Here is a 16,507-nt window from a genome sequence, read left to right on the forward strand (position 1 = left end):
GGGTGGTAATGAATCTCAAAGTCGTAATCATTCAACAATTCAATCCACCTACGCTGCCTCATATTCAGTTGTTTCTGATTAAATATGTGTTGAAGACTTTTGTGGTCGGTATATATAATACTTTTGACCCCATATAAGTAGTGCCTCCAAGTCTTTAATGCAAAAACAAGCGCGCCTAATTCCAAATCATGCGTCGTATAATTTTGCTCGTGAATCTTCAATTATCTAGACGCATAAGCAATCACCTTCGTCCGTTGCATTAATACACAACCGAGACCCTGCTTTGATGCGTTACAATAAATCACAAAATCATCATTCCCTTCAGGCAATGACAATATAGGTGCCGTAGTTATCTTTTTCTTCAATAATTGAAACGCCTTTTCTTGTTCATCCTTCCATTCAAATTTCTTCCCTTTATGCGTTAATGCAGTCAAGGGTTTTGCTATTTTGGAGAAATCTTGGATGAATCTTCTGTAGTAACCAGCCAATCCTAAAAATTGACGTATATGCTTCGTAGTTTTTGGGGTTTCCCACTTTTCAACGGTTTCGATCTTTGCCGGGTCCACCTGGATACCTTCTTTGTTCACTATGTGACCGAGGAATTGAACTTCTTCCAACCAAAATGCACACTTTGAAAACTTAGCGTACAGTTTTTCTTTCCTCAATACTTCTAGCACTTTTTTCAAATGTTCTTCGTGCTCTTGATCATTCTTTGAGTAAATAAGTATGTCATCGATGAAAACAATGACAAACTTGTCAAGATATGGCCCACACACTCGGTTCATAAGGTCCATGAACACAGCTGGTGCGTTAGTCAATCCAAACGGCATAACCATAAACTCGTAATGACCATAACGCGTCCTAAAAGCAGTTTTTGGAATATCATTCTCCTTTACTCGCATTTGATGATATCCAGAACGTAAATCGATCTTCGAATAAACCGACGAGCCTTGTAGTTGATCAAATAAGTCGTCAATTCTCGGCAGTGGATAACGGTTTTTGATGGTAAGTTTGTTCAACTCTCTGTAGTCAATACACAACCTAAATGTACCATCCTTCTTCTTGACAAACAAAACTGGAGCTCCCCATGGTAATGTGCTTGGTCGAATGAAACCACGTTCTAATAGTTCTTGCAGTTGGCTTTGCAGTTCTTTCATCTCGCTGGGTGCGAGTCTATAAGGAGCACGAGCTATTGGTGCAGCTCCTGGTACAAGATCTATTTGAAATTCAACAGATCGATGTGGAGGTAGTCCTGGTAATTCTTTCGGAAATACATCGGGAAATTCTTTTGCGACGGGAACATCATTGATGCTCTTTTCTTCAGTTTGTACTTTCTCGACGTGTGCTAGAACAGCATTACAACCTTTTCTTATTAGTTTTTGTGCCTTCAAATTACTAATAAGATGTAGCTTCATGTTGCCCTTTTCTCCTTACACCATTAAGGGTTCTCCTTCTTCTCGTACAATGCGAATTGCATTTTTATAACATAAGATCTCTGCTTTCACCTTCTTCAGCCAGTCCATGCCAACTATTACATCAAAACTCCCTAACTCTACTGGTATCAAATCAATCTTAAATATTTCGCTACCCAGTTTAATTTCTCGATTCCGGCATATATTATCTGCTGAAATTAATTTACCGTTTGCTAATTCGAGTAAAAATTTACTATCCAACGGCGTCAATGGATAACTTAATTTAGCACAAAAATCTCTACTCATATAGCTTCTATCCGCACCCGAATCAAATAAAACGTAAGCAGATTTATTGTCAATAAGAAACGTACCTGTAACAAGCTCCGGGTCTTCCTGTGCCTCTACCGCATTAATATTGAAAACTCTTCCGCGGCCTTGTCCATTCGTGTTCTCCTGGTTCGGGTAATTTTTAATAATGTGGCCCGGTTTTCCACATTTATAACAAACTACATTGGCATAACTTGCTCCGACACTACTTGCTCCGCCATTACTCGTTCCGACACCATTTGTTCCTTTCGTTCTGTTAACCCCTGGTCCGTAGACCTCACACTTCGCCGCGCTATGACCATTTCTTTTACACTTGTTGCAAAATTTGGTGCAGAACCCCGAGTGATACTTTTCACACCTTTGGCATAGCTGCTTCTGATTGTTGTTGTTGTTGTTGCGGTTGTTATTGTTGTTGGGATGATTGTTGTAGTTGCTGTTGCTGTTGTTGTTGTTGTTGGGCCGTTTGTTGTAGTTGCGATTGATGTTGCGATTTTTGGGATAATTGTTGCGATTATTATTGTAATTGCTGTTGTTGTTGTATTGGTGATTCTTATCACCGTTTTCCTCCCACTTTCAAACGAAAGTCTCTTATAAACTAAGACATTCTTGGAACGTTCTTCGAATGTCTTACAAACTGATTTCACCGTAAATAGTTGTACCGAAGAATTCTGACCGACTCTAGACAAGATTTCATTAATCATGTCTCCGGGTAGGTCTCTTAAAATATTGGGTTGTCTATCCATTTTGTGTTTTTATACTGTAAAATAGACAAGAGTTAGATTCATAAAAAAAAATACTTATTAATACAAGCAATTTTTACATATATCATAAAGCATAAGCACACTATATTACATATATTACACCACATGAATACAACTATCTTATTCCGACTCGCTCGTTTCTTCTTCTTCGGCTTTGGTTCGTTTTGCCAAGTTTCTAGAGATATATGATGTTCCCCTAATACGAGTTGTCATTTTCCACAACGGTTTAGAAAAACCTGGTGGTTTAGAGGTTCCCGGGTCATTGTTACAACTTAAGGGCTTCGGGGGTTGACGATACATATAAAGTTCATCGGGGTTGGAATTAGATTTCTCTATTTTTATGCCCTTTCCCTTATTATTTTCTTTTGCCTTTTTAAATTCAGTTGGGGTAATTTCTATAACATCATCGGAATTCTCGTCGGAATCCGATTCATCAGAGAATTGGTAATCCTCCCAATATTTTGCTTCCTTGGCGGAAACACCATTTCGAAGTACTAAAGCATCCGGTACTTTGGATGGGGTTTGTTAAGCCCAATAGATCTATCTTTAGGATTCGCGTCAATTAGGGTGTCTGTTCCCTAATTCTTAGATTACCAGACTTAATAAAAAGGGGCATATTCGATTTCGATAATTCAACCATAGAATGTAGTTTCACGTACTTGTGTCTATTTTGTAAATCATTTATAAAACTTGCATGTATTCTCATCCCAAAAATATTAGATTTTAAAAGTGGGACTATAACTCACTTTCACAGATTTTTACTTCGTCGGAAAGTAAGACTTGGCCACTGGTTGATTCACGAACCTATAACAATATATACATATATATCAAAGTATGTTCAAAATATATTTACAACACTTTTAATATATTTTGATGTTTTAAGTTTATTAAGTCAGCTGTCCTCGTTAGCAACCTACAACTAGTTGTCCACAGTTAGATCTACAGAAATAAATAGATAAATATTATCTTGAATCAATCCACGACCCAGTGTATACGTATCTTAGTATTGATCACAGCTCAAACTATATATATTTTGGAATCAACCTCAACCCTGTATAGCTAACTCCAACATTCACATATAGAGTGTCTATGGTTGTTCCGAAATACATATAGATGTGTCGACATGATAGGTCGAAACATTGTATACGTGTCTATGGTATCTCAAGATTACATAATATATAATACAAGTTGATTAAGTTATGGTTAGAATAGATTTGTTACCAATTTTCACGTAGCTAAAATGAGAAAAATTATCCAATCTTGTTTTACCCATAACTTCTTCATTTTAAATCCTTTTTGAGTGAATCAAATTGCTATGGTTTCATATTGAACTCTATTTTATGAATCTAAATAGAAAAGTTATAGGTTTATAGTCGGAAAAATAAGTTACAAGTCGTTTTTGTAAAGGTAGTCATTTCAGTCGAAAGAACGACGTCTAGATGACCATTTTAGAAAACATACTTTCACTTTGAGTTTAACCATAATTTTTGGATATAGTTTCATGTTCATAATAAAAATCATTTTCCCAGAATAACAACTTTTAAATCAAAGTTTATCATAGTTTTTAATTAACTAACCCAAAACAGCCCGCGGTGTTACTACGACGGCGTAAATCCGATTTTACGGTATTTTTGGTGTTTCCAGGTTTTAAATCATTAAGTTATCATATCATATAGATATAGAACATGTGTTTAGTTGATTTTAAAAGTCAAGTTAGAAGGATTAACTTTTATTTGCGAACAAGTTTAGAATTAACTAAACTATGTTCTAGTGATTACAAGTTTAAACCTTCGAATAAGATAGCTTTATATGTATGAATCGAATGATGTTATGAACATCATTACTACCTCAAGTTCCTTGGATAAACCTACTGGAAATGAGAAAAATAGATCTAGCTTCAAAGGATCCTTGGATGGCTTGAAAGTTCTTGAAGCAGAATCATGACACGAAAACAATTTCAAGTAAGATTTCCACTCGAAATAAGATTGTTATAGTTATAGAAATTGAATTAAAGTTTGAATATGATTATTACCTTGTATTATAAAGATAACCTACTGTAAGTAACAAAGGTTTCTTGATCTTGGATGATTACTTGGAATGGATTTAGAAAACTTGGAAGTAAACTTGCAATCTTGGAAGTATTCTTGATTTTATGAAACTAGAACTTTTGGAATTTATGAAGAACACTTAGAACTTGAAGATAGAACTTGAGAGAGATCAATTAGATGAAGAAAATTGAAGAATGAAAGTGTTTTTAGGTGTTTTTGGTCGTTGATGTATGGATTAGATATAAAGGATATGTAATTTTGTTTTCATGTAAATAAGTCATGAATGATTACTCATATTTTTGTAATTTTATGAGATATTTCATGCTAGTTGCCAAATGATGGTTCCCACATGTGTTAGGTGACTCACATGGGCTGCTAAGAGCTGATCATTGGAGTGTATATACCAATAGTACATACATCTAAAAGCTGTGTATTGTACGAGTACGAATACGGGTGCATACGAGTAGAATTGTTGATGAAACTGAACGAGGATGTAATTGTAAGCATTTTTGTTAAGTAGAAGTATTTTGATAAGTGTCTTGAAGTCTTTAAAAAGTGTATGAATATATATTAAAACACTACATGTATATACATTTTAACTGAGTCGTTAAGTCATCGTTAGTCGTTACATGTAAATGTTGTTTTGAAACCTTTAGGTTAACGATCTTGTTGAATGTTGTTAACCCATTGTTTATTATAACAAATGAGATGTTAAATTGTTATATTATCATGATATTATGATATATAATATATCTTAGTATGATATATATACAGTTAAATGTCGTTACAACGATAATCGTTACATATATGTCTCGTTTCGAAATCATTAAGTTAGTAGTCTTATTTTTACATATGTATTTCATTGTTAATACACTTAATAATATATTTACTTATCATTTAACATAATTAACCAAGTGTATCAATATCTTAATATGATTCATATGTACCTAGTAAGACGTTGTTATAACGATAATCGTTATATATATCGTTTTCGAGTTTCTTAAATTAATAGTCTCATTTTTATGTATATAGCTCATTGTTAAAATACCTAATGAGATACATACTTATAATAAAATCATGTTAACTATATATATAACCATATATATGTCATCGTATAGTTTTTACAAGTTTTAACGTTCGTGAATCACCGGTCAACTTGGGTGGTCAATTGTCTATATGAAACCTATTTCAATTAATCAAGTCTTAACAAGTTTGATTGCTTAACATGTTGGAAACACTTAATCATGTAAATAACAATTTCATTTAATATATATATAAACATGGAAAAGTTCGGGTCACTACATCGACTCTCCTAACCGGGGCAGTATGTGGTCGCCTCATCACATGCCCAAACCATCGAAGCCGTTCTTCTCTTAGCTTGTCGATGATGCTACTCACTCCAAGGTTTTTCCTAAACACACCATTTGGGATCATATCTAACATGGTTTTACCACACGTCCACCTAAGCATCCTCATTTCTGCCACTTTCATCCTTCTCGCTTGGGCCTTCGTCATAGGCCAACATTCTGATCCGTACAACATGGCAGGTCTAATTGCCACCTTGAAGAATTTCCCTTTCAATTTGAGCGGTATCTTCTTGTCGCACAAGACCCCTTTCGCTGCTCTCCACTTCAACCAACCTACCTTAATACGATGAGTCACGTCCTTGTCTATCCTCCCCGATTTGTGGAGGATCGAACCTAGATATCTAAACGACTCTTGTGGATGCAAGATCTGGTCTCCAATGCTGATATTCCCTCCAACATTTAGTTCATCCTCAGTCCTACTGAAATCGCACCTAAGATATTCCGTCTTTTATCTACTGATCCGTAGCCCATTTTGTTCTAAGGCCTCCCTCCATTGTTCTAGTCTTCTATTAAGCTCATCCTTTGATTCCGATACCAGCACGATATCATCGGCAAAAATCAGACACCAAGGGATGTTCTCTTGTATTCCTCGAGACAGCTCGTCGAGGATCAAAGCAAAAAGAAAAGGACTAAGGGCTGATCCCTGGTGCAAGCCTACTTCTATCGGGAAATACTCTGTGTTTCCCACAGGCGTTCGAACATAGGACTTCGCCCCATCGTACATATCCATAATAGCTCTAATATATCTACTTGGGATACCCCTAACATTAAGGGTCTTCTAAATAAGCTTTCTCGGTACGCTATCATAGGCCTTTTCTAAGTCTAACAAGGCCATCTCTAGACCCTTCTGTTTCTCCCTATACTTCTCCATAACGCTTCTTAAAATATGAATTGCCTCCATCGTAGAGAGCCCTGGCTTGAAACCAAATTGGTTTTCTGAAACCGTAGTTACACGTCGAAGTCTAGTCTCAATCACTCTCTCCCAAAGCTTCATAGTATGACCAAGTAATTTTATGCCTCTATAATTACCGCAGATTTGGGCATCCCCTTTATTTTTGTAGATGGGGATAATCTCGCTGAGTCTCCATTCTGTAGGCATTTTGTAACATCTAAGCGTCTTATTGAAAAGACACGTCAACCACCTGACACCATCCTCGCCAAGGCACCGCCACGCCTCTATTGGAATCTGGTCTGGTCCTACAGCTTTGTTTCTACCCATCTTTCGTAATGCTGATCTTACTTCTTCCTGACTGATTCTCCTACAGAAATTATTGTTCTGGAATTGTCCTATTCCCAAGTCATGCGGGTCCTCTTGGCTCCCGGGTCCTTCACCCACGAAAAGAGATGAAAAATACCATTCCCATCTTTTTCTAATTTCTTCTTCCTTCACTATGGTTTGACCGGCTTCATCCTTGATAAACTTGATGTTATCTACATCCCTCCTCCTACGCTCCCTAGCTTTTGCAATCCTGAAAATATCAGTTGCTCCTTCTTTAGAGTATAGTTTCCTATACAAGTCCTCTCGATGTCCCTACTGCCACCCCTAAGGTTTCCTTGGCAACATCTCTAATAGTTGATGCCATACTATTCCACATCTTGTCTGCGTCCACTTGAGTAACAGTATCCATTCCTGCCTCTACTCTTTCCAAAACTGACGCTTTAAAAGTTTCGGCTTGCCCTTCATTCAGATTCTTCCAAAGGATCCTAGGTTGGGCGGGTCTCACTCTCCTAGTAACCCGCCTTTGCAGAACCAAGTCCATGACCAATAATCTGTGCTGGGTGGAACAGGTCCAGGTAGTCAGGGCTCTACAGTCTTTGCAAGCCCTAAGGTCCCCTTTACGAAGCAGCAAATAGTCAATCTGGGTACTATGTCCCCCACTATGGAAAGTTGCTAGCTGTGCTTCCGTCTTCCTAAAAAAAGAGTTTGCAACAACCAAATCGTGGGCAACCGCGAATTCGAGAATAGAGCGTCCTTCTTCATTTCGAACTCCGTACCCAAAGCCCCCATGGACACCCGTATAACCGTCCGAAATCGTTCCTATATATCCATTAAGGTCTCCCCCAATAAGCAAACGATGGTCAACGGGGCAACTCCTCACAACTTCATCTAACGATTCCCAAAAGCGACTTTTTTCTTCATCTCCTAAACCAGCATGAGGTGCGTAAGCGCAAATGACCATGTATGTCTCCTCCTGGATAACCACCCTAACTGACATAATCCTATCGCTACACCTATCCACACCCACAATATTATTCTTATAAAGGGGTCCTATAAAAAATCCCTACCCCGTTTCTAGCTACTCTAGAACCCGAATACCACAACCTGTAGTCTCCAATGTCAACCGCCTCTTCACCCCTCCATCTGGTCTCTTGAACACACAATATGTCCACTTTACTCTTAACTAACGAGTCTACAAGTTCACGGGATTTGCTGGTCAAAGTTCCTACATTCCAACTACCTACTCTAATCCTAGCGCGAGTATCTCTACTCCCTCTAGACCTACCCGCCCCTAAGCTAATAGGACATGACCTCAACTAACCATGCGTATGTGTCGAGTTAATCTTACCCTATAAACAACACACTAATAGTAGAAAAGAGTTACTATTATTATAATTTATAGGAGAAAATAAAATCAATAGTATATACAATTTGTGTTCCACACTTTTATAATTTATTATTGTTATATTTATAAAATAATAATAAATTAATACTCTGTTAAATACTCTGATGGATCAGTATAGACTATGGGTCAACATTTTCTACGGAGTACAATACAGTCCACTGGTTCATAACGCCTTTATTTTCTTCTGTGTGGCTGCTATTTGAAACCTCATTTTCTACCCATAATCAAGATCAATGGCAGCTGCAAGAATCATGATTTCAACAACCAACATTGGCGCATCATCTTCTTCACTCTTCAAAGCAGCATTTTTCAAGCCTCAATCTTTAAGCCTTTACAACAACTCAAAATTATTCTTCAAGAAAAGGGGTTTTTCTTGTTCAGCTCTTTACAGACCTGATGTTCAGATTAAGGAAGAAGGATTACCTGAAACTCTAGATTACAGAGTGTTTTTTGTTGATAATTCTGGCAAAAAGGTTTCAGTTTTTTCAACCCTTTTAATAAATTTCGTATTTTTATAATTGGTGTGTGGTTATTTCTTTGTATATAGTTTATAATTAGATGATATATGAATGTTGATAATTGGGTTTTCATCTATTGAGAAGTGTGTATGGTAATTCTTAATTTAGGGTTTATATGTGTGTATGAAGTGATTTGATTCCGGAAGCTGCTTACTTATTAACTTGGATAAAAATTCAGTTTTTGTGCTGTATAGAAATGAGTTAATTTCTGTTTATTATTGATTCTTGGACAAAAGATGGAATTTTATTCATCATTTAGGGTGCATTTTGTGTTGGATTGTTTGAATGGTCACCAAAAAAAAAAAAAAAAAAAAAAAAAAAGATTTCTGTAATGTTTTATTATGAAAAGGACATATTAATGGTTTTAGGGACAATAATGTGAGGTGTTGGTTTCAGGTTTCACCGTGGCATGATATACCGTTGCACGTTGGTGATGGAGCTTTTAATTTTATTGTCGAAATCCCCAAAGAATCAAGTGCAAAGATGGAGGTTGCTACCGATGAGATATTCACTCCCATTAAGCAGGATACAAAAAAAGGGAAACTTAGATACTATCCGTAAGACATTTTAGTTTTTGTTTCATAAGGTCATACAATTTGCAATAGTTTCTATTTTCCCAACTCCCATTACAACGAGGCATTATCTTTCCGGGTTAGTCACAAGCACACATTGTGTATAAGTGTCCATTCATTAAGAAAATGATTGATTGTACTAAATAACATCCTTATTATGTCATTAGCATTGAGTAAAGCTTACAATCACATCTTAGTTATACGTTGAAATGTGACTTGCAAAATGAAATAAGATAAGTAGAGTTGTTTATTGAACCTTGGCCTTAAAATATCCCCATTTGCTCTACTATAAACTTAGCTACATGTATTGAATTAACTTAGATTTTGTGTGTCTTTTTTTGCTTTGGATCTAACAGAGGTAAATGGTAATAAGCACTTATATTTCACAGGTACAATATTAACTGGAACTACGGATTGCTTCCACAAACATGGGAAGATCCGTCATTTGCAAACCCTGATGTTGATGGAGCATTTGGCGACAATGATCCCGGTAAATTTAAATTTCATTATGATATTTCTTGGTGCCATTTGATATTAAATGAGTGTGTTACATTTAGTTGGTCTTTAATGTTGTTTCTGCAGTTGATGTGGTTGAAATCGGTGAAAGCCGTGGAAAAGTGGGTCAACTAATGAAAGTCAAACCCTTGGGTTGTCTAGCTATGATTGATGAAGGAGAACTTGACTGGAAAGTTATCGCAATTTCATTAGATGATCCAAGGGCTTCGCTTGTTAACGATGTTGATGACGTTGAGAAACATTTTCCGGTATGTTCTTCTACAACTAATCTTGTGTATATTTGTTTGATAAGATTAAATGAGAATATAGGGTTTCTTTTGATTTATTGCTGAGAGAAATGTACAAGTTGATATGTTAGTCGGTTGGTTGTGTAACAGTTAGAATACCTTTTAGCCTACATTTATAATCTGGATTTAGATTTTATTTACGATAGACTATTGTGCATAATGCAAATTAAAGAAGTGTAGTTTATGCATTTTATGAGGTTTCCGTTTTCGCTTAATGGATTTATACAGTCACTGATTGATTTCGTTACCTTATTCTCACCCCAGAACTTTAACATGACATTTTATAGACTAAACACAACATTAAGTTACCATTATTTGATTAAATTGTCCTCATAGATTTTTTTTTTTTTTTACTTCCATAAGGTTTAAGTAATGTAAGTTGACTAATCAACCGATTTAATTCAGGGAACTTTAACCGCAATTAGAGACTGGTTCAGGGACTATAAGATCCCTGATGGCAAACCTGCCAACAACTTTGGTCTTGGCAACAAAGCAGCTAATAAGGTCGGTATATATATGCATTTTTATATCCCTGTTTCATAGTTTGATTACAGTTTAGAAGTGCGTAATACCAATTTCTGTTATTTTAACACGTTAAAACAAAACAGGATTATGCTTTGAAGGTAATCACTGAGACAAATGAGTCATGGGCTAAGCTTGTCAAGAGAACCACCCCGGCTGGGGAACTTTCACTTGTGTAGAGACAAATGAGCCATGGGCTAAGTTTTTATTTTATTTTATTATTATTATTAGAGTGACATTTGATGCATCCTTTTTTATATCGTTTGTGTCGTAACGGCAACTTGAATATACGTACGTCATTGATTTATGAAGAAAAAAAAAAAATCATTACATAAATCGATCTGTCCCATTGATTTGATTTGATTTGATATACCATATATGTTTGCTGTATGTCTACAGCATATAGTGCCTAAATTGAATAGGTAGTGGTAGCAGTATGGTTCAGTAGTCGTTTGGAAAACGGGTGTCGTGTTTGGCTGCTCGGTGGTTGTCTCTTTATCTTCATTATATCTGTCAACACTAGGAGGAAAGACACCTGCATTAATCGAAGTCACAAAAAATACATCAAAGTTGGATGAAGTTACGAGACGTAAAATACTGGATTTGGTTTGATTCACCGTACCTATATCATATTCCAGCTGGTTTGATTCACCGTACCTATATCATATTCCAGCTGCCAAAAACAGTATCGAAGTCAAGATCAAAGTAGATTTCTCCAGTTTTTATGTTCGTCCTGTTTCGTTACGTGTAAATTTTAAAAAGTTGTCATACAACTGAACGTAATTTGTTTAGTTATCGAAGAGCTATGGACACAACTTCATACAAACGAAATTTACAGGGTCCTGCACTCGGTACTAATTCTGGGACTCCCATATATTTACACTATTTACACCATTACCTGCAATTGCTCCTCGATCCACATAGTTTACTAAGTTTTTTAAAAAAAAAAAAAAAAAAAAAAAAAAAAAAAAAAAAAACTTCTCTCAACCTACCCTATGTACCACTACTTTTGCACTAGTTTAATTCTTAACTACGTTATTATAATATTCGAAAAAAACCATATTTATATGGATAGATAGATATAGATTAACTAGGCGTGGACCACAAGTTTAATATGTTATTATAATATTCAGAAAAGAGATAAATTACTTTAGCTAACAATGAAAATAATATACTATTATATAATCACCGATTGCGATTCCTTTTCCTTTTATAAATAGGTGTGTGTTGGTTAACATAAACCCCATCTCCAAGTATGTATTACGTTATACGTACGTTTGTATCCATCTTATAAATACATCTTAATTTTGTGGTTAAAGTGTCATTCAAATTCGGTACTAAAAGTCAGAATTTATTTAAAGGTAAATCCTTACGTGAGCTTTTTTCAATTAATCTTTAGTTAAGGCAAGCTAGAGCAAAAGATTTGGATAATGAAAATCTGCAGGCCGGTAATAATGGAGATTTCGGAAACAAGTCCGACTCGTGTGCGGTGGTTTGAAGTTGTGGAGTTAATCCAGATGGTACAATCTTTTCTGCCTGCAAAAGAAGCTGCCCGTTCCATGGTGTTATCCAAGTTATGGCTACACGCTTGGTCTACCAGTCCTACCCTTAGGATCTGTGTTACGAGCAGTTCGTTTACTAAAAAGTCCCATTCGTCTCCTTTAAAAGTCCGTTCGTCTGCATTCAAGGAAGAGACGTTGTTCTGAGGATACTTGGTGTAAAAGTGGATACTCAGCGGGACAAACTATGGATTAATAATCCTGTTATGATCAAATGTGTGTCGTTACGAGTATTGGAGTTGGTGAATGTGTCGATAAGTGATCAAGATGTACTTGATAACCTATTCTCTGCTTGTACCTTACTTGAGAAGATCAACATCAAATTTCACAATAGCTTGAAGATAATCAAGGTTAAGAGACTCGATTATCTTCAAGAATTAGAAATCGCTTCACCACAAGAAACTTGTAAGTTGGAATTCGACGGCCTCCCAAGTCTATATTCCTTTGGTTACTCGGTGTGTCCACCGGGGATGGCTCGACACTATACGGAACTAGGGCACGCTTTAGCTGCTAACTCGGATTCGTTTGGAAGACTGACACAACTATGTTTAGACAATGTGATAATGACCCGCACGCTTCTTGACACCATCAACTCGGTAATTCCTTTTCTCGAGAGTTTGACCGTTGACATGTATCAATGTTATATGTACTGTGTGGAAATCAATTGTATTTCATTGAAGAGACTGAACCTCGTACGGAAAAGTGTGAGTAGCGAAGTTACGGCCGTACACGTTTGCTCTCCGAAATTACTATCTTTACATTACAGGGGCATGATAATGCCTGCTTTGTCGTTTCAAACCTGTGCTCCCAAGGAAATTGAAATACAGCTAATGTTGAGCAATGCAGTATATATGTCTAGCTTCTTTACCCAGATGAGGAAAGCACTCTATATATCAAGCAAGTTCAAAATTAATATTATATATGACAGTAGTGGTGATTTTGGAACGCTATATCATATAATAAATAATATTGATGATCTACTCAAAGAGAGGGGCATGTTTCGGGCTTTTTCGAATGTTGAGGAGATGTCATTTGATGGATTTTCAAGTAAGCGTCTGTTGGACCACTCATACCTCTTTGATGTCTTAATTTCGATTTGCCATCCTAAGTACGTCAAAGTGTCGTCCGTTGTTTTCGATTGTTATTGGAAGCTAGTGATTGAATCGATGATTAAATGCCAGATCGACCTCAAAGATGCTAAAATAAAAAACGATACCAATGGAAGATGGGAAACTCTGAAGAAATCTGCTTCAATAAGTAGTAGTACTTCTCCTCTTGAGGAACAACTAAGTTGTTGTGATCCGCATAATGTTATGCTCAAACTATATTGGTGATCGATGATATCCACAGATCCAATTTGTTCATCTTGATTAAGTTCAAACTCTTGAGGAACACGTAATTATTTGGTTTGAAACAATGAAACAGGATTATTGTTAGTGCATATTTTGTAATCCCTAGTTCCATGAACTTTAACGTTTTATTCGATCATGTTGTAACCTGTAATATTGTTAAACGTTGATTGTCGATGTGTTATTTTATATTTGTAAACGTTTAAATATAATTCGTAATATTACTCGACAGTCGGCCGACTGACATGGTCAGTCGACCGACTGTCATTCACTGTCGACCGACATAGGAACTGAGGTATTTAAGCCTAATTAATCTTCATTAATTTAGTGAACAACTTAGCACATTACACACACACGAAAAACACTTCTTGGTCGAGTCTCTCAATCTTCATGTCCAAATACCACAGAATGTCAGTCTAGGCTTCGTGTTTATCAAGATCTAGTCTTGGTTTGACTTGTACGAACCCGAAAAACCATAGATATTCGTTTAAGCTCTTTCTATTGTTATTCCGCCTCTAGATCGTGTTAGGTTGATTCTAAGATCCTCTCTCTCAGCGTCTACAAAGTGGTATCAGAGCATCGTTGCTGAATCAATTGTTTTAAACGAGTTCTTGGTATATTTTTGGGTCAAAAAAATTGGTTTTGGATTGAATGTTGTATACTTTTACGTTAAATCTTCGGTTTTGATTCTGGCTCTGAAAGAAAGTACAGTCGACCGACTTAGGAGACAATCGACCGATTTTCGTGTATTTCGACCGATTGTCATTAGTTCGACCGATTGTCTTTAAACCGACCGACATATGATAAACCGACCGACTTAAGTTGTAAACCGACCGACTTAAGTACTAAACCGACCGATTTAAGGAACATCGACCGATTGAAAAAGTACTACCATTTGCCTAAATGTAAACAGAACTTCGACCAAGTAATCATTGACAGTCGACCGACTGTAGTTGTTCATCGACCGACTGTAGTTGTTCATCGACCGACTGTATCTGTTCATCGACCGACTGTCACCAACAGTCGACCGACTTAGGATCAGATTCAACCTTAATCAAAATTTAAAATGTCTGATCAGGCAATGGCAATTACTTCCGGCGTTCAAAACATTTTACTATCTGATAGTGAATCAGGCAGTGCCAATAGTGCTCCTAGACTTGATAATACAAATGATTACATTAGATGGAGGGCTAGGTTCATGAATTACATTAGAGGCCTTGATCCTAGAATGTGGGATTTGATACAACATGAATATAAAGAGCCTTTAGGTACTGATGGTAATAGTAAAAAGTATGAAGATTATAGCGTGACAGAAAAAGAAACATATGCCTTAGAATGTAGATGTTATGCTCAATTGACCCAGGGTTTAGACGGTGATATTTATCATCAATATCAAATGCACTTAACTTCATATTCTCTTTGGAATGCTATTAAGATAGGTGTCGAAGGAAATAAGGCGTATCGTGAAAAGAAAGCTAAAGTAATCAAAAGTGAATGGAAAAGGTTTGCTGCTCTAAGTCATGAAACGTTAGAAGAGACAATCATTCGCTATCGTCATCTTGTCTCTGAATTGGGTAACTTAGGTGTAGAAGTTACAGAACAGAAAGCTATCAAACAATTAACAGATGGTTTACCACACAAGTGGGTTGCGTTTATTGAACAGATAGAAGACAGAGCTTCGTCTGCTGGTGAATCACTGACCCTAGATAAATTCACATCAAAATTGATGGTAAAGGACTTGGATATGGAAACCAAGAAGAAACGTCTTGAGGGTCAACAGAGTCCTATAATTTACAAAGCTGGTACTTCTGGATTGAGCAATGTTCATGCTCCCCTACAAACAGCGTTTGTTTCTAATGAGAGTGCTGTAAATAGATCACAACCTGCTCAAAATGTGATGTTTCCAACCCAAGTAAATAAGCCTAGTAATACAAATCAGTCCACCATTAGACAGGAGCCAAAAACTGTAGTTCTCAACACTGAGAATTTAAGAACTAGGCCCCTTTCAGTTGTAGAGGAAGATATGGCTTTAGTTGCTTTGGTAGTTAATTCTTATAATGAAATGGTTGGTGGTCAAATTGGTAATGCTCATTTAGAAGCAGAAGATTATGAGCAGATTGATGAGGATGAACTTGAAAAGATGGATATCCTCTGGGCTATGGGTAGTGTGATTAGACGAGCGAAGAAATTTCTGAAAAGGACAGGTCAACAGAGCTTAGGTGTTACTAGAGATACTAAGTTAGGTTTTGATATGTCAAAAGTGAGATGTTTTAATTGCAATGAGTTAGGACACTTCAAAAGAACATGTACCAGGCCACAGAAAACTGGTTTTCACAACCCATTTCACAATCAGTATAATAAGACAAAGGTTAATGTGCCAGTTGAAACAACGAGCGGTGATACTATCAGAAATGATAAAGCAAAAGGCTTAATTGCAACATATTCAGACGAAGGTTGTGATTGGACAGTATTTGCTGATGATGAAAATCATGCTAACGTTGTTAGAATGCCTAAGACCGAAGAAGAAACTGAAAGTGAGAAACAAGAAAGAGAGAAAGCTGGTTGTGTTGGTACTGCGAAAGAATGCATGTGTTACATCTGCAAGATGGAAGCAAGAATTGAGCGAACTTATGCAATGATCAGAT

The 16,507-nt window shown here is 36.5% G+C and overlaps 2 protein-coding genes across 2 annotated transcripts; one reads left to right on the forward strand and one right to left on the reverse strand.

Moving 5' to 3' along the window:
• Positions 1 to 6,693: 6,693 nt before the first annotated feature.
• On the reverse strand, positions 6,694 to 8,131 carry LOC139887880 (uncharacterized). Its single transcript, XM_071870928.1, has 3 exons — positions 7,509 to 8,131; positions 6,945 to 7,384; positions 6,694 to 6,851 (listed from the first exon to the last, which is right to left on the reverse strand). Exons 1-3 carry the CDS (start codon positions 8,129 to 8,131, stop codon positions 6,694 to 6,696), a joined length of 1,221 nt encoding a protein of 406 aa, XP_071727029.1.
• A 544-nt stretch (positions 8,132 to 8,675) lies between these two features.
• On the forward strand, positions 8,676 to 11,317 carry LOC139890882 (soluble inorganic pyrophosphatase 6, chloroplastic-like). The gene is made up of 6 exons (XM_071873813.1): positions 8,676 to 9,012; positions 9,454 to 9,614; positions 10,019 to 10,119; positions 10,212 to 10,393; positions 10,838 to 10,936; positions 11,041 to 11,317. The coding sequence occupies exons 1-6, from the start codon at positions 8,773 to 8,775 to the stop codon at positions 11,131 to 11,133; spliced, it is 876 nt and encodes a 291-aa protein (XP_071729914.1). The 5' UTR covers positions 8,676 to 8,772; the 3' UTR covers positions 11,134 to 11,317.
• Positions 11,318 to 16,507: the final 5,190 nt, after the last annotated feature.

This window comes from Rutidosis leptorrhynchoides, chromosome 2 (assembly GCF_046630445.1).
Source record: "Rutidosis leptorrhynchoides isolate AG116_Rl617_1_P2 chromosome 2, CSIRO_AGI_Rlap_v1, whole genome shotgun sequence".
Classification (NCBI taxonomy): Eukaryota; Viridiplantae; Streptophyta; class Magnoliopsida; order Asterales; family Asteraceae; genus Rutidosis; species Rutidosis leptorrhynchoides.

Coding starts and splice junctions, on each gene's coding strand:
- LOC139890882 (XM_071873813.1), top strand. CDS start 8,773: ATGGCAGCTGCAAGAATCATGATTTCAACAACCAACATTGGCGCATCA. Junction 10,120..10,211: donor ATTTGGCGACAATGATCCCG/GTAAATTTAAAT, acceptor TTGTTTCTGCAG/TTGATGTGGTTGAAATCGGT. Junction 10,937..11,040: donor GCAACAAAGCAGCTAATAAG/GTCGGTATATAT, acceptor AAAACAAAACAG/GATTATGCTTTGAAGGTAAT.
- LOC139887880 (XM_071870928.1), bottom strand. CDS start 8,131: ATGTCAGTTAGGGTGGTTATCCAGGAGGAGACATACATGGTCATTTGC. Junction 7,385..7,508: donor CAAGTGGACGCAGACAAGAT/GTGGAATAGTAT, acceptor TGATATTTTCAG/GATTGCAAAAGCTAGGGAGC. Junction 6,852..6,944: donor AGGGGATGCCCAAATCTGCG/GTAATTATAGAG, acceptor CTACGGTTTCAG/AAAACCAATTTGGTTTCAAG.